Genomic DNA, 26,750 nt, shown 5'->3' with positions numbered 1-26,750 from the left:
GGACCTTGGTCCCGTTCTCTTCTCCCTCCCCACTTTGTCTGGGTACTCTCCTCCACAAACACAAATTCAACTACCATCTCCATGCTGACGACTTATATATATCTGTCTCTCTGCTCCAGACCCGTCTCCTTCTTTCCAAACTAATATCATGGTCTGTAACTTTGTCATCCTGCTTGTTGCTGTCTAGCTGTCAGCTCAAGGTCAACATGACTAAAACAGACCTGATTTTTCCTTCCAAGCCCACGCTGCTACTTCCCTGCTGTGAAAAGACCCACTCAGGGCCCTGAGGAGGAAGGGACAGATGCCGGTTATTGTGAATTTGGGAAACACTGTGGCCAGTCCCAGTCGGGGAGGAATTATGAGCCCTTCTTCTTTCCCTAGTCCTCTCAGGGGAAAGTGGTGAAGGCCTCTTCCTGACTGAGCCAGGAGCATGGGGGCAATGCATCTGCATGAGTTGCATAGACAAGCCCATAACCTGGGCATCATCTTTGACTTAGAACCTCTCTCTAGGTCCTTGCATATATGTCAAATCTTGCCAATTCTTTCTGCATAAAGTCTCTAAGATACGGTCTTTCCTATCCGTCCACACAGATAAAACTTTCATCCACGCTCTCATCATCTTGCATCTTGATTGGTATAATACCCTTCTCTCTGGCCTTGACAGATCCAGTCTTGACCTGCTCATATCCATTCAGAATGCTGCTGGAAAGTTGTTTTCCTACCCTGTCGCTCTGACCATGTCATCTCCCTCTTTACATCCCCCCTTCTCTCTCACATCAAACATAAGCTGCCTTCACTTTTAGTGCCTTTTATGGCCTGTTTCCGCCCTAACTATCAACTCTCATTTGCTATCTAGATGTTAACCTCACCTCTAGTCAGCCCATTATGACAGGCTCCACTGTTCACTTGTCACATTCTCAGATAACACTGTCATTCTTTCTCCCAGACTCACTCTCCCACTTGGGAGGAGCTTCCCATAAACATCCACAAAACTAATGCATTATCCTCTCTCAAAACCCTCCTTTCGTCTGATGCCTACAAAAAAACCTTGACAACGATTAGGCTCCTGGTGCGCTGAGACCACTGCTTATCATGCTGACTAATATTGTCTTATTGTTTACTTGTACTCCCCTGTCTTTCTGTCTGTATCGATATGTTGTCTCTTGTCTTATAGCTAGATTGTAAGCTCCTTGGGGCAGATACTATCTTTTTGTTGTGTGTTTGTACAGCATCTGACTGGTGGATGTTGGTCCGTGACTAATACAAACCCTACAGTAATGAAAGTAATGCTAATATTTATAGTGCCTGCTTCTGCAGCAAATTAAAACAATTTAATAACACAAAATATTTTTGAATCTCGTATCTGGAAGCTAAGAACTGTTCTATAACATATCCACAGTGGATTTACTTCCTAACTAGTTAAATCCACTGAACTCTACTGGTACTGGAATTAAACATACTGTGCTTATTTTTCCTATACTCGAGGCACCATTGGAATCCACCTTGCGTGCTAGAACATAATGCTTGGAGTGGAGTATGAAACCTAATGTAACACAGTGCCTGTAAAATCAAATATTTAGTATGGCTTTGTTTCACCGCCACGCTTTTTACAATATTTTATGTCTTATTAAATAGAGAAATTTCAGTCTGTTTTTTAAGTTGCTTCAGGGGGCTAAAATCTTTGTTTTATTTCAGTTTCTTAGTGCCAGGCAAAGTGTGTATGTGTAATTATTTTCAGCTTGCTGAGGATTTAAGCTTACTAGCCGGGGTGGAAGATAGCTGGGTTGTCACTTTGCAATGTAGGGGCTTGATTTGTGCATTTATGGACAACTCTCTGTAAAGGGTGGTGAGTCTCTGTGCCACTGAATCACAATTCCTTCTCTGCTCTTGCCTCACTTGCAGAGGGAAGTAATCTGATGTTGCCCCTTACCCATAGCAGATTACTCCCTTCCACCTTCCCTTTGTGCTGAGTCAGTGTATTGTGATGTGTGGAGTCAAGACTCTGCCTATTCCTTGCTCTCTCTTTACCCACTCTCTGCTCAGTGCATGTTGCTTAAAATGTAGTGCAAAGCATGGAGGTGAGTTTGTGATGTGGCAGCTAAGGCAACCCTGCCTTAGGGTTTGTCTTTATTGCAGTGTTCGCTCAAGTTATCTCCGCTCAAGTTAGCCTTGCTTGAGTGAGAGCAGCCACACTGCAAAACAGCTCCTCAGCCGCACACAATGTTTGGATTAGCGGCAGAGAGGAGCTGAATCCCCACTGCGTTCCTAGCTTGAGCGTCAGCAACACTCAGACTTTAACCTACACCTCCTGACAGGCCAAGTGGGCTTGAATTTAAAGCACCACTTGAGCTAGAGATTTTTGTGTGTGCCTGGGAGTCAGATTAGGGACAACACTTGAGTTGTACCTTCCTCTACACCAGTGGTCTCCAAACTTTTTTGATCGCACACCCCTATCAGTAAAAATTTTTTGAGCACGCACCCCCAATATATGTATATTTATTTATGTATAAATTATATACATGTACTACTGTACTAATATATTGTGTAAATTATAAAACACACAAAAATAGAAATTAAAAAATGATGGGCTAAAGATGAAATAAACAATTTTTTAAAATAATTTTTTCTTTTAACTGTACAAAAAACCTTTATGCTCACTAAAAAATTTATTATTATTAATAATATTTTTAGTGAGAGGAATGTGATTGAATATGCTTTATTATTTCTGAAAATCTTGGTTTAACACTTTGTGATACAGAGGGCGCTCAGGGTGGGGTGCGGGGTCTGGGAGGGAGTTAGGGTGTGGGAGGGCGCTCAGGGCTGGGGCGTGGGAGGAAGCTCAGGGCTGGGGCAGGCAGGAGGTGCAGAGCACTTACCTAGGGCAGCTCCTGTTTGGTGCAGGGGGTGTGCAGGTGCCTCTGGGCAGCACAGCTCCACCCCCGTGGCCACGATTCTGGGAGCTGCCCCCCCCGGCAGGCAGGGCCACCCAGAATGGAGGGGCTTCAGGGCACTGGGCTAAGGGGGCCCCGGGGCCCTGGCCTGAAGGGGAAAGTGCCGCTTCTTTCTGGCCGCTGGCTGCACGGCTGCCCCTGCTCTTCCACGGGCCAGAGGACTCAGGGCCGCGCCCCCCTTTTTTTTCCTCCGGTGGTGCTCCTCCTGCCGCGCCGGTCTTTCACTCTGGCGGTGCTCCTCCTGCTGTGCCCTCCAAACGATTGTCTTGTGCACCCCCTGCTTTGGAGACCACCGCTCTATACTGCAGGAAAGACAAGCCCTTAGCAGAGCATTAGCAGAGTCATAAACCTTATGTGGCTGAACTGCTGAAACATGAGACAAAGTCACAGTATGTTAATACGAATTACAGAAGCAAATCTAAGTTGCCATGTTCCTTTTGAAAGACTGTAGCAAAGTGGATGAGAGTTGGGTTTTTTCCCCAGCTCTGCCTGAAATGATCTTTTGCGTTTTATGAGTTCCAGTATGAGACCTTGGCTCAGAATAAAGGCTGTGAAGGGAAGAAAAATATTAACAGGAGTCAGTGGTGGATCCGGGACCCAGGACTCGTGATCTCTTGACTCAATAGCATGAGAACCAAAGCTTGCCACATCATTGCAAGAGGTCCAAAATCATATTACAGTAAAAATACAGATGTTGGCAACACTGCTTTCTGTCCCTCTGTGCCTGAAACTGAGATGTGGGGAGGCTGGGAAGGGAGTGGGAGAAGGTGTATTTCCCCTTATCCTCCTGACCAACTTTGTAGGGCTGGACCGCAGTCTGGCCCTTTTAGGGATTAAAAGATTGTCTACTGTTTTCTGAACTTGATTTTAACATGTTGCCAATCAACTTTCTGTCTAGGGAGAAACAAACAAAGGATGTTTCTCTCACTTTTGTTAGACCTTTCTCTTCCTCAATTCACTCGATACTTTCTAAGAAAAAAGGAAGCAGGAAAAGGAAAGAGAGGCTGGGGAGGGAAAGACGGCAAATGTTGGAACATTTTGTGTACCCTTTGTCCAAGTTGCCCATTGTAATATTAAAAAGGAAAGTGGGAGAGAAAGGAAATTATTTACTCTCTATCACAGAGGGAAATAAGGATTTGAGAGGATACTCCCTCCTTTCCTTCCAACAGAAACTAAAGAGGGTAGGATGTGGGCAGAAGATGAAAGAGAGAATGCCTCCTCCTCCTAAGCAGTCAGTGATGAGTAGCACCCTACCAAATTCACAGTCCATTTTGGTCAATTTTTCGGTTTTAGGATTTAAAAAATAATAAATTTCATTAGTTCAGCTATTTAAATCTGAAATGTCATGGTGTTGTAATTGTAAGGGTCCTGACCAAAAATAAGTTGTGGAGGGGTCAGCAGGTTATTGGAGGGGTATTCTGGTACCTCTACCCTTACTTCTGCACTGCTGCTGATGGTGGTACTGCCTTCAGAGCTGGGCAGCGGAAGAGTGGTGGCTGCTGGCTGGGAGCCCAGCTTTGAAGGCAGAGCTGCTGCCAGCATCAGTGCAGAAGTAAGGATGGCATGGTATGGTATTGTCACCCTTACTTCTGCGCTGCTGCCTGCAGAGCTGGGCCCTCAGTCAGCAGCTGCCGCTCTCTGGCCGCCCAGCTCTGAAGGTCACAGCGTACAAGTAAGGGTGGCATGGCATGGTGTTGCCACCCTTACTTCTGCACTGCTGCTGATGGGGCGCTGCCTTCAGAGCTGGGCGTCCAGCCAACAGCCGCCGCTCTCCAGCCGCCCAGCTCTGAAGGCAGCACAGAAGTCAGGGTGGCAATACCACAAACCCCCTAAAATATCCTTGTGACCCCCCTGCAACTCCCTTTTGGGTCAGGACCCCCAGTTTAAGAAACACTGGTCTCCCCCTGTAAATCTGTATAGTATAAGGTAAAAGCACACAAAAGGGATTTCACAGTGGGAGACCAGATTTCACAGTCTATGATGCATTTTTCATGGCCGTGAATTTGGTAGGGCCCTCGTGATGAGTAAGATGACAAAAATACTTTCCCTCTAGCATTCAGGGGAGTGGGAGAAGCTCGGAAGGAGCAGGGAAACAGAGAGGAGCTGTCAGAAGAGAAAAGGGGGAGAATGGAGGGTAGAAGGAAGTAGCTTGGCAAGAAGGAAAGACCTACAGGGCTGTTTCATCACATATGGCAATAAAGAGATGCAGGGACGTATATTGATGTAACTTGAGAATTGAAACATCATGACAGTGTTAGGGAATGCTTGGTGCGTGGCTGTGTATTCGAATGATACTCACTGACAATGGGTCTTCAGATTTGAAGTTTGAGATTGATTGGTCCATGTATCTTTACCATTTGAAATTAATTTCCTTTAAAGTGTGGCTATATGCTGTTTTTCACCCTGGCTAGTAGGTGTAACAAATAGTATAGCAAAGATGATAGGCCTACATAATACAGTTTGAGCTCAGTTGGATGTGTTAATTCTTCTCAGCTTGCCCTGTGAAGTGCACTCTTTATACGTGCAATGGTTAACTATTTGGTTGCCCTTACGTAAGCCAGAATAGAGTTCAGCTGTCTTTCAGAGCTAGCAGGAGTCAAAGTTCCCCAAAGCCAATGGGTCATCAGACTGATGAGGGTAACGCATGTCAATTTCATAGGCAGTATTATGCAAGGGGAGTGATGTGGCCAGCATCTAATCTGACCACCTTTGACTGCCCTAACCTGATGGATCAGGCACCTATTTTGAGGCTGGGTTTACTAGAGGTGGCTTTTCAGTGTGAAATCAAGGAAGATTCAAACCTGTAACCTCTAGGATTGTAGTCAACATGTTAACCACTCAGCCACTGCTAGCAGGAGTAAAAAGTAGTAAAAGCTTCCCAGCCCTAAAAGAAAAATAAGCACCATTACTCTAAATGCACCCAGGGAGTAAAGTGTGCCACTTTTACAGTTACTTTCCTGACTTTAGCAGCACTTTAATGTATTGCTAACTTACCTGAAGGTGGAAAGTACTAGGTTCCTCCTATAAGATATATTAACGGAGAGTTGTCAACTCTTATCACATTACACACATTCCAGATAATTTGATCGCCACCAACTATGATCTGCAATGGATACATTTAAAAGTTGCTTTTTAAAATTTTACTGTTATGTAAGATATTGACTGTGTTAGTGGTATTATCCATGGTAAACATAGGGAATGCTGCTAATACCTTACCTAACGGGAAAAATTTTTTTAGGAGCACTCACTTATATATGCTGTTGGCTTTATACAGTGCCATATAGAATGTGAATGATGATGATGTATGTAAAATTTAAAAAACATCTGGGGCAAAATACATTTTTTAATTGAAAAGGGAGAACAGGTTCTTTTGTGTAGACTATATTAAGCAGTACAGAGTAAAATGTAAGGTATTCTCCCCTCTGTGCACAGGCATAATTCCTAATAATGTTAACGGGAGCTACATACATGTTACAAGTGGATTATGACCCTCTGTAAATCTAATGAGAAGCTTGAGGGGTTGCATCTGTACCTCCAAAGGCTGTGATCCCATGTGATCTCAACCTAAGCAGGGTGAGCCTGGTTAGTACTTGGATAGAAGACTTCCAAAGAAAACCTTGGTTTCTTGATTCTACATCTTGTAGCTTCATCACATGGGTGGTGCTAATTTGAGTTTGATATTAGCTGTTGTTTCACTGCATCATTTCCTGTCATGACCACATTTCAGTGGTGGGGAGAGAGAATCATCTCCCTCTCTCTCTCTCTGCATATAAACAGATATATAGAAGCCAAAATTTTCAAACATGGGTGCCTAAAGTTAGACTGTTAAATATGTGGTTTTGACCTCTAGATAAATACCTAACAAACCCAACAGATTTCACATTGGCCACAGAGCAGCTAAAAGGCCCTGCTCCCATTTGAGTCAAGAGCAAAACTCACATTGATTTCAAAGGGGAAGAATCAGGTCCTAAAGTTTGTAGTCAGGGCCATCTTGGTCTAGATTCCAAACCAAAAACTTACCCAGCAGAGATAGATAGTTTAATGTCTCATTACCAAATTGCCTGATCCAACAGAAAGTGTTCCAGTCTCTTCTTATTTTGATACTGTCAGTCAAATAGAAAAGAACAATGAAAGGAGGTTATTATATACTTTCCCCAGTTGGTTAACTATAATTTCAATATATTGGTTGTTAATTTCCATTGATATGTTGAGGAATCTCTTGTATGGAATCTCAATTTTGCATACAACAGTCTGGATTTCAACTCTCATCCCATCCTGTGAACTGCTATCATCATGTTTTGGCCTCATTTTTGGACTTTTCTTTGTTGATTCTGCTATTAGATGGTGTATATATTTTTGTCTTTCTAAGTAAGGTAATTGACAACAGTATTATGATCTTTTTCAGGGTACCTTGAGGATAGTTTTGTAAAATCTGGAGTCTTCAATGTGTCAGAACTTGTAAGAGTGTCCAGAAGTAAGTTAACACACTGTATTTAATGATTTTACACATGCAAAAAGCCTAATCCATGGTCCACTGAAGTCAATTGAAGGCTCTCCTTTCACTGTAATGGAGTTTGCTTCGGGCCCTAAGACAAGAAGAAAATGCTTTTAAATTTGTGCATGATGTCACAGTGTATCTTGCATACATTTATAATAAAACAGGTAAAAGGCTTTGTTTCTTTTTTCAAATTCTGAATCAAGCATCTTATTAAGAACTTAAATCCATTTGCTGTGCATGGCTCAATGAAGTGATCTCAATAAAATTACCATAGATAAGGAAACAAGTTATTTCATGCACTTGCAACTTTTCCCCATCATTCTATCCTCTGTACATCTTTGGAATTCTGCTAAACCATCAGATGTCTCTTTTCTTTTACTTTGCTCCAATCTCATGACTTTGAAGGACAGTTACATCATAGCAAGAATAGGGAGTATAACTAATTGAATGTAGACCATGGTAGTCTCTGTCAGAGTCTCTCTCTCTCTCTCTCTCTCTCTCTCTCTCTCTCTCTCTCTCTGTGTGTCACATACATACGAATTCATAGAAAATCTTAATATGGTATAAGAATAATCTATAATCCAGATATTGTTTTTATTTACTCCTGGTTTTGGTATACTTCCTTCTTGTAATTTAATGTAAATTCTGTTAATTTCTTTCTGTTTAAGAATTCATTTGGAAAGGAGTGAACAAAAAATATGAATTCAGAACTTGTTTAGAAACAACAGTGATGAATATGGAGTTTTTAACTAAAACTACCGTGGTTGAATGTTCCAGGAAGGTCTTTTCCGTACTCCAGATGAAGACTCTGGGACAACCAAAGATGAGAGAGAACCTCCCCAAACTGTCTGCTGCAAATTTTACGTTAGTGCTAGTTCGCGCTAGGATAGGACACCCTGTGAGTTTTAATTAGTTCAGCAAAGCTAAAGACCTGATTCTGACCTCACATCTCTGTAAATCAAGACTAATTTATATAAAGTCAGTTTAAGTACCCCACCAAAAGACTGATGTGAGATGAGGTGTGCATGGAATATATTCAATAAAATTGCTCATTATTTATCTTAGCACTGAGTTTTGGGACCAAATTGTGTGCATAACTCCCACTGACATCAACTGTTATTTAAATAAGAAAAGGCGGACTTGCGGCACCTTAGAGACTAACAAATTTATTTGAGCATAAGCTTTCGTGCATCCGATGAAGTGAGCTGTCGCTCACGAAAGCTGATGCTCAAATAAATTTGTTAGTCTCTAAGGTGCCACAAGTACTCCTTTTCTTTTTGCGAATACAGATTAACACAGCTGCTATTCTGAAACCAATTTAAATAAGAGTCACTCATGTGTATCTGAGTGCACTTTATTCCCCGTGTATTAAGGCACATGCACTTTTTATGCCCACCCAAGTTAGTCATGTGCAACACTGAATGTTCTTTCAAAAATTGGGGATTTGCATATGTGAAATACAGATTTCACATGCTCATGAGGTGTGTTGTCTGAGCAACTCAGACACACACAGTTTTAATCATTTGGTCATATCTAAAAAATATCAAGATTATGTTGTTGCCAAATCCTCTGCTTCTCAGTGTTACTCATAATGCCCTCCTAATAATAAATTTAAAAGTATGTGGTTTCTGTGGGACTTCATCCCCTGTGTTTGTTTAACCTCAAGCCACAACAAAAGTATGCTGTAATTGTTAGAAAAGTTCAAACCTTCAGATAAGTTATACAACAGTCAATTATTTTTTAAGTTAAAATGCTCAGTGCACAGACAGTACACAAAGGTAAAGATAACAGTGTACACAAAAACAATATCTTTCATCATAGGCGAAAGCAAATTTACCAGTGCAATGCTCTCTCCGTATAAAGCTATTTCTGGCATGAATAGGCGACCAGGGATGTCCCAATTTTATAGGGACAGTCCCGATTTTTGGGTCTTTTTCTTATATAGGCTCCAATTACCCCCTACCCCCAGTCCCAGTTTTTCACATTTGGTGTCTGGTCATCTAGTTCACGCCCTTTTACAACATGTTCAGTTTTGTATCTCCATCTTTCTCACTTTTTCCCATTCATGATTTCCACATTATCTATGATAAAACAATAATATACAGTAATAAAACTGCATATATGTTCAGAAATTTTTTGGGGGGGAAGGCAGAGGGAGCAGTTAATTTGTTTTTAAGGTATGTAAACACGAACAGAACTTGACTGTACTTGATTTCTTCAATAGGCAGAAAACTAGTTATACATTTAATAATGTCAAGATTTTTTAAATGTTAAAATTGAAAGAATGGTCAAAAATTTAGAGATTAGTTTAGACTCTTCTTAATAATGTATTCTTCAGCGCCTATTACCCAGGGAACTGGAGTGAACTTCCCGATTGGAGAGCTTCCGAGCCAGCCATACTACCATGATATGAATTCGGGTGTAAATCTACAGAGGTCACTGTCCTCTCCACCAAGCAGGTAAATATATTCTTAAAAGAGTAAATATTAGTGTTTGGCAAAAATATTGGTTGTCTGGATTTGTGAAGTCAGGGTTCATGATATGGGAAAAGCAATTCAATAATATTGTAAAGAAAGTGTAATATTGTATAAGCTCTTGTTGCTTTTATAAATTTGAGTATGTATATTTTTATAAATTATATGTAGATAATAAACTCATGGTGTAAGAATATCTTCCTGTAAATGGGAAGAGTGTTACAAATGATACCACTCCACTCTAGTTTTTGAAACTACTTTCTAGTAGTCTAAAAGAGGAAGCCACATTCTAGTGGTCTATTAGAAGAACAGAAATGTGTTTTAAAACTGCTCAGTTATACACAGAGATTTTACACTTGCAGGAAGAAGGGGTACATTTAACACTACTGACTGACTCAGGCAGAACAGTTATAGCTCTGTGGATGAAATAATTACCGACAAGGTTATTATTATTTCACAGTATTATCAAAATATTGTCCAACCTTCATGCCTGGTTTCCCATCTTCCTTTGGAAATTTGCTTATTCTGAGAAGTTTCAGAATGCGTTGATAAGAAGAAACTTGTCTTCTCTGACTAGATTGAAGTGAAGTGAATCTCTTTGAATGATGGAGTTTGAAATGCAGACCTTTCATTTTAAATTAAACAAATGAAAAATTAAAAGACTGTGTTTCAGGGCAGGCCTCACTGAAAAGTAACTTGGTACACTGAACTGGTGGGGTGGGTAAAGTAAGCTTTCCTTCTACTAGCATATTCTGAGCTGTTGAAGTTTTACCTGGCTGACCTTATCTGGGGTGCAGAAACACTCCTCCATTACTTTTCTTTGCCTGAAATGAATTATATATAGAATTTAACATTCTAGTGACGTGACCCTTTTACAGCAGGTTGCAGGTTTTTGATGTTTGGCCACGGTCTTAAATGCCGCCAGACTTAGAAAGTGCAGAGATTGAAAATTCCCCCCATAGTGGGTTTTTTGTGTATTATGCTCACATGCCAACTATATAATGTAAATATTTTTCTACAATGCACACACCATTGTTTAAGAACACACCTGTGTGACCTATGCTTGAGGTCAGGCTTAACATTTGTTTTCATGGTTTTTCTTTTAATTGCTCTCAGTGTTGAAAAAATTGCTTACATCCTTATAGCCTCTGCAGTACCAATGCTAACGGCACATAAGTCTTACTACCAACACCTTTGTTATTTCAACAGCAAGAGACCCAAAACTATTTCCATAGATGAAAATATGGAGCCAAGCCCAACCGGAGACTTTTACCCCTCTCCAAATTCACCAGCTGCTGGGAGTCGGACATGGCATGAAAGAGATCAAGGTGAGTAACATGAGGACCATTTTACGCCAAAGGGTTCAAACATACGCCAGAAATATAGATTTTCCACTCTCCGTTTGCATAATTGCAATACGATGACACTTAAAAAGGGGGCGGGAATAAAACTTAGCTGTTCTTTACAACAATTTTTTTGAGTGTTTCTAAACAAATGTATCTTTAAAAAACCCTAAATCAAGTATCATGAACAATCACATAATCATCATTTTTCCACACAGTCAATTGTATTATTATTATTATGAAAACATTTATTACACATGAAGTATTCTTTGAAAACCTAATTTATATTGTGTACACGGTGTGAAACGTAATAACTCCATTCCAACAGGATTTGAACATTATCTTTAGTTTTTAGCTGAGTAAAACTGAAGTGTTGCCACACTTTGGTTGGGCCAATATTACGTTACTAAGGCTCAGTTTCTGCACTGGGATTCTGCATTAAGGCAGACCCTTGTATCTGGGCACAGTCCCATTATCTTTTATGGAATTCTGTTTGAGCTCAGGGTCCATGCTAACGAATTCTGATGTAGCATTAGTGTCTTTGTATTCTGATATGTGTTGCAATATTTTGTCAGGGTACTAGATCCCAGTGATAGTATTTTGTTAGAGAGGGAAATAACTGACCATGGAGCGAATTTAATATATTTGTTAACTGTTGTCACCTTGGTCTTCACATTAATGCCAAGATAGAAATCCCTCCCATGTGTCATGTGTTATGATATTCCCAGTATATGGATTGTAAATGTTTTATTCATCATGTTGTTCAAAGGATTCTATGCTTGATGCTTGTCAGCCCTGTGCAGTTCTTCAGACACATCCATGCACTATGGAGCACAGCTTGTAAAGTCAGAATAAAGAGCCAGACATGTAATTCCTTCTTTAGCTCCCACTCCTGATATTTAGCTCCCTCTACCTCAGTCCTTTGCCCATCAGTCCACTCCAACCTCTCCGTTTCTGACTGGCTGTTTGGTGTGCTTTTATTTGTTTATCTATTTTATTTATTTATTTATTTATTTATTTGTGTGTGTGGTGGTGGGGGGGGGGGCATTGCATTTAGAATTTTTCCAATCTCTGTATGTGTGTGTATGTCTATGTCTGGGTGGAGGTATTGTGGTGGTGAGTGTTAAGTAATTAATTTAGTTGCATTTCCCCTTTGCATTGTTTTGTTGTCTCTCTTTATTTTAATTGTCCCTCCCTGCCCTCATTTAATTTTTTTTTAAACTCTGTATTTTTATTGTCTGCCGTTGGGATGGGAGGAATTCTTGATTGTTCTCATCTTTGAGTGTCATATTTCTGCTTTTTTGTTAATTAGGGATTGATTTCTCTTTTTCAGATTGGTTTCTAGAGAGCAATGGTTTGGTTTTCTTTCCGTGTTCTGTTTTGGTTTTGTTGCTATTCTCTCCCCTGCCCCTCCAGTCATTAGTGTAGGGTGTTTTCTTATTTTCAGCATTTACTGCTGAATTTTTAAAAAATGAACACATATGCAATGTATGTATTTAGCCTGTGACTTTGCGTACCTAGACTGATGACAGGAAGGGCAATAGACTTGTTTTGCAGTCTCAAAAAGGATGCACAGCCCAGCCCTATGTTAGTAGCTTTATTTTGTTACTGCTGTTTTACCATGACTGCCTTTTGTTACCCCTGTTTATGAGGGACATTATTGTATCCTGCACATCTTTTTTTTCATTCGATACATAAATTGACCACATGAGTAGGGAAAATGGTCTATATTCCTCTTCAAAGTAGCCCTGTATATTCCCACTTGAAGAATGCAGTCCTTTGCGACAAAGTGAGCCTCAAGAACTTTCTAGAAACTCAGTGCCTATTGGACTGCATAAGCCCCGACTCTGCAGCACCAGAGTTTGGATTTGAGCTGTATAGTCTCCAACCCCCTCAGTTCCTTTCTTTCGACAGGTAACTGCAGATGTAGGGACCTTTGCTCTGTGCATAGAATTTTGGTTTGATTTTTTGACCAGACTTCCCTGTGTTTTTAGTAGCATTAGTAGTTTTACTGTTGTTAAGACTGTTTTGGGTAGTTTCCCAAAGAACATTTACTTCATTTCTATACTTTCGTGTAGTTAGATTCCTGGATTGTTTCAAGTTTCAGTTCCATGGTACTGTACCTAATCCAACCCCAAGGACCCTCAAAAAGAAAGATTAGGCTTGAACGGTATATCTTATGCCACATGCCTTTTCAAATCTGCATTCACATTTCCTCATGGAGAACCATTCACTAGATCGTTTTTTGGCATGTTATCCCTTTACACCACAGGTCCAAAAGGACTGGCACACTTTGAGATTTCCTTTGACAGACCTTATGAGACAGAGGCCTTCTGATCTGTCTTGAGGACAGGCCCCCATTCCTGGGGAGGGACAGAGTAGGCCATTGTTACTTCTTTTTTGCCATGACTGCCTTTTGTTACCATTGTTTCTGAGAGACATAATTGTATCCTGCACGTCTTTTTTTCATTCTATACCTAAATTGACCACGTGACTAGGGAAAATGGTCTAGTGTTCCTCTTCAAAATAGCCCTGCATATTCCCATTTGAAGAATGCAGTCCTCTGCGGCAAAGTGAGCCTCTGTTTTGAAGTCCTCTAATGTGGGGAAGCGGAAGCCTCTTGTGCCTGGCCTGTGTTTGGCTCCAGATCAGAGGAATGTACCATGTCTGGTTCTAAGGCTATCCTAGAACTGAGAAAACTGTCTCTCATCTAAGGGTATGTCTACACAGCAAAGAAAAACCCACAGCTGGCCTGTGCCAGCCAACTCTGGCTTGGGCTGCGGCGCTATTTCATTCTTTGGTAGGCTTCCACGCTCGGGCTGGAGCTTGGGCTCTAGGACCCTGCAGGGTGAAACGGTCCCACTGCAGCCTGAGTCTGGCAGTCTACACAGCAGCGAAACAGCCCTACAGCCCAAGCCCCGCGAGCCCGAGTCGGCTGGCACCGGCCAGCTGCTGTTTTTTTCTTTGCTGTGTAGACATAACGTAAGTTGGTGAGTGCTACCGCCTCTGATGGTACCTGCTCCCACCAGGAACTGGCGTTTGTGGCTAGGAGAGATTGCTCCGTTCTCCACCCCATCTTGCCACCCCGAGATCCTCATTCCAAGCCTCTCACCTATCAGTACCAAGCCTGGAGGTCCACTCAGGGCCTGGCATTTGTGGTGACTCTATTCACCTTTATGCTCAAAGGCAGAGGAAAGAGGAGACAGAGCTCAGTGAGGGTTCTGTGTGAAAGAACTCAGTGCCATTATAAAGGAAGAAGGAACACTTTCCTGGCTTCCATGGAGTTCTGTTCTCATAATATTCTGGGGTTTAGTGGAAAAAAACAAGGAAGTTGGAGAATCACATGGTGCTTTTTAAACGGCTTTGACCATCCAGTGTCATTAGGGGATGCTCAGACAGTCCCAACAGGCACTGCTTTTCTAGAAGGTTCCCAAAGCTCATCAGCACCAGAAATGTGAATCATCCTACATTTATGAAGTGTCCACATCCTACAAGTGTGAATATGTAGAGGTACTACATATGCTGGTAAGTAGCCTTTCTTTCATTTTAATGTAATTTTCACTTTTTCTGTAAGATCAATAGTAGAAACAATCAGAGATAAAATTTAGATCACAGCATTATTGATTTCACTTTAAAGGGGGTTTCATCTGCTCTATTTCAAACTTCATGGACTCAGTTCTGTCACTTGTGTCCTGAAATGGACTCAATTTTCTGTGTACTTAGTTATGAGACATTTTCAGTGTTTGAAGCTTCCTGTGGGAAGTAGTTAAGCCAGCAGTGATCTTCTTTAAGCCCTCCTCCAAGACAATCGTGGATTCCAGAAACTGAGCTGATAGATCTCTTTAACATAACATATTTCTATCTTGCTGTGTTATTGTTTGCAGAGCAGCCACAAGGGGACAACACTAAGGGTATGGAGGTGGCAATGGTGACAAAACCCTAGTGCTGAACCAAGTTTGGAGTTCCTAGCTTAAGTATTTTATTCAAAGTGTTAAGGGGAGTGAGGTGCCCAACGCTCCTTGAAGTGCGTACAATATAAATACATAGTGTGTTAACACTTAGTGCGTTGTCAGTCATGTTTGGTGTGCAGACGTTTGGATGACTTTTTCTTATTCCCCATGCACGGTACATACTATGAGGCAGTTGGACATGGACAAAAGCCACAGTGCAAATGACTCCATTACAATCCTCACTGTTTGCACAAGTTCTGTAATGTGTAAGCATGCATCATGAAAATGGGGAGGAATACGAGGATTTACAGTTTGGCTAGGATGTGTACTGACTGTGAAACTGTGAGGGGAAAAAGAGTAAAATTTCACCAAACTACAATGAAATACTCATCATCCCACACTGCACTCGTTATTAGTAAAACACAAAGCTTCTGCTTTTACAGTTACAGAGCTTCCTGTATAAGCAAACTACTATTATCAACTCCTTTCCTTACACTATTTCTGAAGAGACTTTGATATGATATTAAAGATGTTTGTATTTTCTGGGAGAGTGAAATGTAGGGAAATATAAGGAAGAACAGAAATAAGTAAGCTAAACCAAAACAAACAAACAAAAATCAAATCAAAGAGGCTCTGGGTTGATCAAAACAATGGCCAGTCACTTCGTATTTAATTTTTTACGTTGAATGCATTATTGTACATGCCATTGTTCTAAACATAGCCCTTTCCTTGCCATCAGACAATTGCTCCAAAATGTAAATAGAGACTGTGGATTTGTTGTGCAAAAATGTAGTCATTTTCTTTAACCAAAGTTAGATTTCAGAATTAGTTTCCTTTTTATATTTGATGAAGCCAGATTATAAACATTTTTGAAAGAGAGCGAGCCTATCATTATTTCTCATTGTGCAATCATTGTGCTGTCTTGGTGGTTTACTTCAGTTGTCTTAGGAATGTTTGGGAATGCTAGAGAAATATGTGGTACCACGGGAGTATGAGGAACAGATTCTGAAAAATTTCCTTTAAAAAAGGAAATGATTTCTTAATTATTTTAATGGACCGGACCGGAAGCTTTGTCTTCTTTTGAAAAATACATACAGTTAACTATTGAAGGAAGATCATATAATTAGTGTTACATTTGCTTTGACATACAAAATATGAGGTACAGTACTCTTCATGTGATCTTACCAAAATGAATACAACACTTCTAAAAGCTACAGTAGATTTCCCAAATAATTGGGATGCAGTTCTGACTGCAAAGATCTTTTCTAAAATGTGGTCATTAGTCATAAGAAGCATAAGAAGTCATAAGTTGTGATCCATTAAGAAGCAGCATACTGGAATGGATCAGACCCTGTATTGAAATTAAGGAGCTCAGGATCTATTTCTGTTGTGTGACCTTGGGAAAGTCACGTAAGTGTTCTGTGCCTCAGTTTCCCCATCTATAAGATTATAATAATGATACTCACTTTCCTGTATGAAGTCTTAGAGATATATGGATTAAGATTCCTTTACAAGACCTAACTATTTTTTGTATTACCTTTTGAAATATAACCTTTAAGGAATGTGAAATACCAAGTCCATATTAGATATGAACTTTTGCAAATTACTACTCGTCAGTTGATTGTCTCTCATTGACTTTAGTGGACTTTGAATCAAGCCTAAGTGCGCATCTACCAATTGGAAATGTATATTTGGTTTAAAATAATATGCCTTTACACTATAATGTCTAACAATTACTCATTTTCTATCTGGCTAACCTTGATGAACTCTGAATGTCTGTTTGTGTTAAGACAAAACTTCGATTTTCTATGATGCAGGAATAACATTTCAGTGAAATTGATGCATAAATGCAATAGCAGATTTTTGTGAAATTCTTAGCAAATAAAATTTTATGTGGAAAACTCCCCTTACATTTGGAAAAGAGAATTCTTAAAACATGACAAACAGGCTGTCACCCGTCGTTATACAGGGAAAGTGGCATGGCTTAAGAAGACCCCAGTTCATTTTTTTTTTAAGATAAACAAAGAACTGGTGGAGAAACCCTTGATTCATTGTCTGGTAAGTAACTGAGTATTTTTTTTAAATGAAATCAGACCAGAATAACTTAAGAAGAGTACATTATATATACATGTATGACTTTACTAAGCTAGATTTTGAAAGCAAAGTATATTAATATAATAGCAAAAAAATCAAGTAAAGTCATACTTTAAATGTATTTTTATCATAGTATTACAACATTGTTTAAAGTAAATATATATAACCTACATTTATAAATGATACATATCATAACTAAGAAATACAATTAGAGATTTATGTGGAATTCTGCAGAAGTCAGATGTTCAAAAATACTGAAAGTCAATGTACAATGAAATAAATTTTAATTTTACAGTTTCTTCATCATGTTCACTCTCTCACACTTCACCCACATCTGCCAACAGTCAAGAATCAAGATGCCAACATACCATTAAAACAGAAACAGCTGGACTCTCTTCACCGGTTGACCGCCCAGCAGCTATTGGATGCTCCTCTTCTCAGGCCCAAGCCCCCTTTGTTGGATATCCCTCTTCTGGACACTTGTCCCCTCTTGCTTTTTTCCCATCCACTGGACACTCCTTCCCTATTGGGCCCCTTCCTGATGGCACTTTCCTTCTTGGGCCCTCTTCTCATGGACTATCTAAAATTGACATTTTAATTTCTGAAGTGAGGGAATTGAAAGAGGAAGTAATTAATGCTGTCCAGGAATTGAGAACTATAACAGATCACCTAGGTTACCTGGTGGCCTATATTGGACAGAGTTCAAGAATACTTCCAACTCCTGGTGCACCTACAGAAGGCTAAAGCATATGCTTTAGAAATACATAGTCTCCATCTGACAGATGCATTCATCTTATAAGGTTAATCTTGATGAATATCTGTTAAATGTTTCTGTGTCTTCAGTTCAATCTAAATTCCTAAAATCTTTGTATGTCAAAGAATGTTTTTATGCTGATTTATATCCTGCTAGTGAATTTTGTTTAGATCCAATTTTGTATTTCCTTTTTAATAGCTCAAAGTTCTCTTTAATAAATGTATGTATTTCTTATGCATATATCTTGATTTTCTGTGTTACTTTTAAGTGTATTTTGTGCAACAAAGTCAGACACTGACACTGAAAGAAAACTATTCATTTTCTTAACCTCAACAGTCTTAAGGTAAGAAGTCCTTTTCATCATGAATAAGCTTTGAAATGTATTTTAAATCAAAGTTCTTAATTGCAGTTGACCTTTCTGAGTCTGTTGGCAGCCATCATGCTGAAAACTGGCATCATGGTGATAATAGCAGTAGCATAGAAGTTTTGTGTGAGAGACTATAAACCAGTTTCTGACCTACTTCCCTATTGGCTTAAGAAGCAAAAATAGATAATGTTTAATATTCAAGCAGTATGTCTAATTTTTCAACATCAACATTCCTCGTATGACACTTAATCCAGCATTAAAGTAAGTTTGGATCTGATTTGCTTTGGACTTCCTTAGTGTAAGTTTTATAAGGAATGTCTCTTGTAAACATAATTGCAGATGCTAGCAGTAGGTTCAGCAATAGTTTAATTAGGGTGAAAAGTGCTTCTTACCTTTTGAGTTTTGATAGCTGCGCTCAGCGGAACAGGTAAAACAATTCTCAAAGACTTGTTACTTTGAAAAGACAATTACAAATTAAAATATAATGAATAGTATACGAACATAGTGTCATATTAACATCAATGAGAGTTCCACATATTCATCAAGCATAGTATATGATCCATTGTCAGGTGAGAACATGCTATAGTTTATCTTTATGTTAACTTTAAACTCACCAGTGAGCAGAATAAAGAAATAGGGTACACTCACAGGTGTCAAATCCTCAACAGATGCAAATGGGTTTCACCAGCTAAGGGTGAAAGTCTAGTCCCACTGAAGTCAATGGTACAACTCCCTGATCCTATGAGATGTGGAATGCCTTCATCTTCTGTAGGAACTGGCAATCAGTGCACCCTCCCACTCCCCTGAAGAGAGTCATATTTTCCTGAATAGCATGTTTTTCTTACTTCATTAACAGTACACCTGTGGGAGGGGGAACTATAGGCTCAGTCCAAATGTATTTTATGCCTAGACTTGGCTACTTTTTTTTTTTTTTTAACATTTAGTAACCGAATCTGGGTTATAATTGTTTGCACTTAGCATACTCCACAGAGCAGATGACTTTCATTCTTTGTGTAAGTGGGGAAATGGCCCTGCGACTGTGGGGAATGTTCCTGGTTTATACACTATCCCGGTGGAATTGGCTAGCAAAAGGATCTGAGTCCTCATTCCAGCTCTCTTCACCCAGAGGCCTTTTTGACCTCAAGGGCTCCCCTTCCACTCTCCAGTGTGGCAGAGTCCTCGTAACCCCAACAAGGCTGGGTCCAGGATCCCTGCGAGACTCAGCCCATGGTCTTGTTGTGGTCACTTTGGCAGGGGCGAGGCTGTCCCCACTCTGGGGTGCTCTCTCCGCACTGAACACTTCCTGACCCACTGGTCATTACATATGGTTCAAAGCAAATACAATTGATTAAACAACTAATGAAAAATAAGGAAAAAATGGGAAAAGTTAAAGGAATAAGTAACCTTACTGTGTGGGCATGGGGACGCTACAACCAGCCGTATCTGGAATGCAAGGAAAGTTCACAGTCTGTTCCGCACACATCCCAGGCCTCCTTCCCAGGCCCTGGCTGCACTGCGGTGATACCAGGCTTCAGACACTTGCTCTGGCGGTAGTCACACGCCTCCAGGAGGCAGGAACCCTTCTTCCCAGCGTCGGCCCTCACGTTGGGGTTGCAATCCCCCGCCAGGTCCGGCCTGCAAGGCCACTTGTCTGGGGGCGTCTCCCTGTGCTGGGCCCTTGCTGTCCAGGGTCCCCCCTCGCTCTTCCCAGCTGCTCACCACACTTGGCCCCACACTGCTCCAGCCCCCGGTTCCAGGCTGCCTCTGGCGGCTGCTGCTCTCTGCAGCTCAGCTCTGCTCTCTGGGTTACTCCTCCGGTTCTGGCTGCTGCTGCCCTGCTCAGCTCAGGCTGTTGCTCTCTCCTTAGCTCAATCTGCTCTGGCTCAGGCAGTTCCAGCGGAGGATGGGACCCCAGGCTTCTGAGTCCCTCATTGGCCTGTTTGCCCTGTCAATTGAGCTGCCCTGGAGAGTTGGTCCCTCCCCATTAACCCTTCCAGTTTCTTTTGGTACTGGGAATGGGCCAACCAAAATCCCCCACTAACTTTCAGTAAGGGGCCAACAATCTCCTTACATTTGTCGCCGTTTTCTCCCATCATCATGCTACCATCATGCTGTCAAATTGTAATTTTGTTCAACCTAAGTCTAATGATTTTATTTCACTGGTGTTTCAAACTACTTCTCAGATTTTCCCATAAATCCTCTAATGTACCACATCTGTTAAATAATCCTAAACTGCTACAAATATGGATTATAATAATATTAAGAGTAAAAACCTTGAGACGTCTTGGCATGAATATTTCTAAATGAATAGTTTTTCCCCAAATTGTCTTATCTCAAAACTCATCTGTAATCTGGTTAAATTAGAAATCTTCCAGTGTCTTTTTGACTCTTACAGTTAAGGTTACAATATTGATTTTATTTTATTGGCCAAGTTTCTTGGATTCTTAGCACTAATAAGATGCTGTGGCCAAGAGCTTTTCCCTGGAGTCATGATGAATGTTAGTGATTTACCTATACCATTATTTAATAAATGACTAAAATATACTTAAAGTCCTGTACAATTTGTTTGGGTCTTTTAATTAGATTTTCCCACAGCCTCCCAGGATGCTTTTTATCATTGCCTGTCCATTGGAATAAAATCACTTAAAGGATGATGGATGGATGATGGAATAGACAAGTGTGTTTCTGAAGAGTAAAGAAAAAAGAAAAAAATTGCCATGTATATCTAGTGTCCCCTTTCTATAATTTGCATTCTCATAATGTGAGGGTTTTTTTATGTTTTAATAAGGTGTTATAGGGTAGTTTGAGTTTCAGAGAGGTTTCAGCATACTGGTAAAACTGTTTTATCGACAGATGTTTTTGTAACAGCAACATGATAAATATTTGTGGGCTTGGGTTTAGTATCCATTTTTTTAAAGTGAGATTAAAATTACTGCTCTAAGGAATGATATAATCGTAAAATATACTGTATTTAGAACAATGACTTTGTTCCCCACCTGACACAGCCTTGTTCATGAGTCAAAATCATAAATTAAATTATAATGTGACAGTAAGTAATTCCATCCCATTAACATTAAGTTTGCTATTGCTTTCTGATGATAAAACAGAGTGCTAGTCTTCAGGAAGGGAGATTTGTAGGAAATAGATACAGAATTATCACACACTGTTCTTGCAGCATAGCTTGCCATGCTTTCAAAGTAATCTTCATGGGGAATAAATGTAAATGTAAACAAAAAGATCCTTTTTTCAGTATGGCAGTTAATTACTTACAAGCCACATGACACCATCAAACAACTGCTATGGGATTAAGTCCGTATGTCCTGTCATATTCTTAAGGATTTTTAAAAATATATATGTACAGATATGATTTTATTCATATTATTCCTCGACACTTAAAATGAGAGCAATGTTTTCCTTGTCTTCCTCTTCCTGTACAATAAACAACATTGGTCTTAATTCAACCAAATTAAAAAAAATAGATTTAAATAATAATTAAATAATTTAGAAGATGCTTATCCAAATCTCTGTGTGCACTAACACATAGTTGTTAATAAAATAAATTATACATTTCAAATGTTAATGTGCAGATTTAAGCAAAATGTCAGGAACTATACTGCATTGCTTTACAAGTAAAAATTAGATTAAACTGTGCTGAAATCAGAGGATATTTAGGTCATTTTTTTCTTTGTGATTGACCACCCATAACAGTAAAAATCCATCTATACTTGTTCATACCATGGCATTTTGTGCTAGTTTGATGTATTGGGGCAATATGAGGGATTATAGATACAGCTTTAAACATACTGTGTATATGAGCACTGGAGTAAGCCCTGTGTACAGCAGCACTGAAATTCTCTGTAAAATATCACATTCCTGCAGTCCTTCCTTCATGCTTGCCTCATTCAAATAAAATATTTTATTTTTACTTTCCCCCTGCTTTTTGATTAATGGAGACATTGTCAAGGTTGATAAGCCTCAAAATATACTGCCCGTCAGAGTAGGATTTTTGTAAAATGTTGATATACTGTACCTCCTTACAAGAGCAGATCTTCCAGGCAAGGCAGGCATAACAGGGATATATGGTGCAGAAGCTAAAAACCTGGTTTATTTGACAATCGCTTATACATACAAATATTGTAAGAACAAAATATGGAGACTGGAAAGCACAACAGATTGATAATGAGATTCAGAACTATAGGACTTTGCACATGAGTGGGAAATGGAGGAATAATTTGTGTCTCCTATCTAAAAGATTCCCATTGGCTGCAATGGGCTTTAGATCAAACCCAATGTTTTTACATTATCCTCTACTTTTTGGTATTTGAATACATTTCACCCTACAGATACTATTTTTTTTTAAATGAAATTGTTTAGAAAACATTTCTACAGGGTGAAATGTATTCAGTTACCAAAGAGAGGGAGATGATGTAAGAACATTGGGCTTGACCCCCTTGCTTCTAATTTAATGAGAAGCATTTGGACTGAGAAAGTGGGTTAATTCTCTGATGGAAGAGTAATAAGTGTGTGCATATTAAGTTATTCTCGTCTACATTTAGTTATAAATGTGCACACAGTTTCTATCTATGCTAAGATTGACAGAGAAGCAAAATTAGATCTGGCACCAATTTTTAAAATTTCGGCAGAGTAGCTCTGTTCAAACTTCCAGCCAGGCTGCTTCTCAAACACAAAGCAGTCCACAACCGTTGTACAAAATTTGTCTATCTTAACTTGATCTGTAGACCTCCAAAATCCCCTTGAAAGATCCTATGTTTGGCTGACACTGAAAGTTGCTACACCTATCCCAGCAATGCATCAAGTTATTTGGAGTTGTTTGACTTAAAAAAAAATAGCGAGAAAGAAGCCACTTTAATCTTTTATGTTTGAAGTGAACTTTTGTGCTGGTGAGATGAATTTCTGAGCTCCTTCAACTCCAATTGATGTCAGTAGGAACTCAGCATTTCTGAAAATCAGGCTTGTAGTCATTACACCCAACCTATAAAGAAGCTGGGAGCCTGATTCTGCGCTCTTACGCTGCTGTAAATCAGAAGTAATTCCACTGAACGCAATTGGTGTGATTCTTCATTGACTTACACATTTTGTAGCCATTTTCAGCTGTGCACAGTGGATATGAAACACAACCATTCTGATCTGGTAAGATTTTATACCCGTTTTGCAGAGGTGTACTTGACTCAAGGTGCAAGCAGTGGAGACTCAGGTCCAATGGAGTGTAGAAGGGATGTATTCTGAGATCACAATCTGACACTAGCAGTATCTCCTGCAAATGTCCCTTCCCTGTAATCAACAGGGGAGGAATCTTGAATGGGCTACAGGGATTGTAAAATGGTGCCTGGAAGATAGGGTCGCGCGCACGTGTGTGTATGTGTGTGGTGGTGGTGGTGGTGGTGGTGATGTGGATAGGGAAATGTGAAAGTGCTTATGTGGCAAGATTACGGGGTGGGGCTGCCCCACACTCCTTTCAGGTTTGCTGTCTTTCCATGTCTGGGAGTTGGAGACTGAGCTAGGTAATTGGCTCCTGTGCACCCCTGTCCTCTGAATTTAAACTCTCTTGAGATTTTCAAAAGTCCCTGGCTCCTGCTAGCTGCATGAAGGTGCATCTTCGCTATTTTTTAAAATAATGCGATTGATTTAATATCTTTCACTGTAAAGTACACAAACAACAATGTGAAGATGTTCTTATCTGGATTTCTCAAGGCAATGCTAAAACTGAGTTCTAAACATTTCTTTGCTGTCCACAGGAGTGTACCTTGCAAAGAAAGATTAGCTAAATTAAGCTATGATATAAAGTTATGAATAAGAAGTGATAGAGAATAAATTGGATTAAATAGATTTAATGTTATTTATTCTCTATTTCTACTTAATAATCTCTTCACACTTCTGCACCACCGGCATTATAGAAAAGTTAACAACTTGCTGTGCGTTATCTGAAAAATGAGCAAGTGTCCAAAGCAGGCAGATGGATGTTTGAACTTGCCCCGGATCACCAGTTGACTCCAGCAAAGTTCTATTAACAGGTGGCTCGCCGATTGGTGTGCCATGTGACATTTATCCAGGGAGCTACTTGGATGACAGGCTGCTTCAGATTGAGAAGAGAGGGTCTTTGCTTTGATGAGGAAATTGCTGAAACTCATGTCTCATTAGTGTTTCCTAAGGTTCTTTGGAAGTGAACAACAGTTTAATTAAAGGCTGACGTAAACACGTTTCTGCACACTTTCCCTGCAGCATTTTATCACATTAGAATTGATCAAAATTGTTGCCTTGGGCTGACTTGAACAGATATACATCTGGAGCACCATTTGTGCAAGCTGCCGATGAGCAGGCTGCATACGCTGGGCTTCACAGCAACACTCTTCTCCCTTTTTTGTAGATGGAATTACCTTGTTGGGAGATGAGTTAATCTAACTCTTTGTATTTGCATAAGTCTTTATCTCTTTCATGTGATGCTTTAAAATTTATAACATGCTTCAGCCTGGGCATGCATCTACTGTATCTCCGCCATAACATGAGGATATTATGCAAGAATAATTTGAACAGAATGTGAATTCTTAAAAGTATACTCATGTTACATGTTTTTAAGAAAATTCTAAGCAGGACACGGCCATGGGTTATTCTGATTCATGTCGATAGAACATTATGAGAAACAGAATAGCTTGGTCTAAATTTCTGATTTTTGTACTTTTTCCTCTTCCTATGTGCTAAGTATTTTTCAAAGAATCAATAGAGTACAAATAAGTCTAACTGAAAAAATATTATATTTTCATTCTCAAAACTATAGCAATTTTATTTCAAGCATATGTCAAAGAACATTTGGAAGAAAATAAATAGGCCTGTTTTATATTCTCTTTCCATCACTTGGTCACCTAACTGTATACCTAAAGCTACAGGAACAAAAGTGTAACTCTTGGTTAACATATATGTTTTAAAAGCAAAACAATATCTGTTATTTTTATTTTGTAAGTGTTGGAGTTATCGTTAAAAATTACATGAATTCTTAAGATTGCCTTCGCTAATTATGCTGCATTTAAAGGCCGCGAACATTTGAAAAAACTAAAGATAATAAAAAACTGCCCTTCCTAAGCTATAATGATGTATTTTTTTCGAAAACTGATAAACCTCTGAAGAAAATGAAACTCATGTGCTCTTACCAGGGTTAGAAGCCTGTCCTTTTGGTCAAGGAGGAGACCACAGTAGTCTCTCTCTATAACCTATACAAACAGTTTTTGTTCTGGCTCTCCTGTAAGCTGCATCTGTTATTCCATGGTGAATAGACCATGAAAGCTCCATTATGATGTCAGTGCATACAAGAGGAGAACAAGGGGGGAATGTCCATCTGAATTACTTCACAATGCTACGTACATTGTTTTAACAAAGAAGCTGCTACATGTATTTCAGCTATTCGGTCTTCACAGTTGTGAATGCTGTTTGTGTCATCTTTCTAAAAGCACTCCACTGTAGTACCATGTGTGGTAGGCATTTCCGCTTTAAAGTACAGAGGTTGGGTGATGGGAGTTCATATGGCAGCAAAAGATGTACAGTATTGATTGCCAATAGCCTTTACCTTCATTCAGAGACAATAATCTCTTGTAGTAATAGTCTTATGGTTGTATTCAGTTTTGCTTTGTAATTTATGCTACTCTGTATGTATTGAACTACAGTTGTTTTAAAGGCAAAACATGCGGGTTGTAATAGTCACCAATTTCCTTTTCTGTACATTTTCTTTCAAATTAGGGATGCCACTGGGGGGTTAATGGAAACTCTGATTACATTGCACTTCATATAACATTCTTCTTTCAAACAATTTAAATATTTTGGTTTAAAAATAATAATAATAAAAAAACTTTGGCTTGTTTAATGAAGTAACAGCCACAAACTAAACTAAATATCAGTTGTAGTACAGAAATTAGATCTGCAGACATTTGCAAAATCTCTCAGCAGAAGTTAGTTCATTCCTTCAAAAGTTGGTTTGTTGAATGCAGTTTTACATAAGTGAAAGATCTCCCCACCTCCTACTCTGTGGGTGTTTGATCATCTCCCTCCCTATAGAAGTTTAGCTGCAATATTCAAAATAAAAATCAAATCCAATCCTTTGTATATTTTTATGATATTATACATATGGTATAATAAACTAATTGTGTTGCCAAAAGAGTCTTATCAAGTATTCAGTTATTGATATGTCTTATGACAGCCAGTGATGGATGCAATGTGTTAGTAAAGGCTGCAGCTATAGGCCATTAGTGCACTTGTCTGTTTTTTCAGACAATAATGTTGGACTGTTTTTGCACTGGTAGTCTAGTGGAAGAG

General features: G+C 39.5%; 1 protein-coding gene across 11 annotated transcripts in view; it reads left to right on the top strand.

The window, feature by feature from the left end:
- The window catches only part of NFIB (nuclear factor I B), a 338,695-nt gene that overhangs the window by 258,008 nt on the left and 53,937 nt on the right, over positions 1-26,750 (top strand). For 10 of the 11 annotated variants that reach the window (XM_048849959.2, XM_048849954.2, XM_048849956.2 and 7 more), the window contains exons 4-6: positions 7,357-7,425; positions 9,788-9,908; positions 11,133-11,251. In XM_048849959.2, the coding sequence (XP_048705916.1) occupies positions 7,357-7,425; positions 9,788-9,908; positions 11,133-11,251 (309 nt within the window). Of the gene's footprint in view, positions 1-7,356; positions 7,426-9,787; positions 9,909-11,132; positions 11,252-17,605; positions 18,257-26,750 lie in introns of those variants that run through there. The other variant, XM_048849958.2, reaches the window with a different exon arrangement.

Source organism: Caretta caretta, chromosome 5 (genome assembly GCF_965140235.1).
Source record: "Caretta caretta isolate rCarCar2 chromosome 5, rCarCar1.hap1, whole genome shotgun sequence".
Classification (NCBI taxonomy): Eukaryota; Metazoa; Chordata; order Testudines; family Cheloniidae; genus Caretta; species Caretta caretta.
Note: the sequence above shows the minus strand (reverse complement) of the source record. Positions and strands in the feature narration are given on the sequence as shown.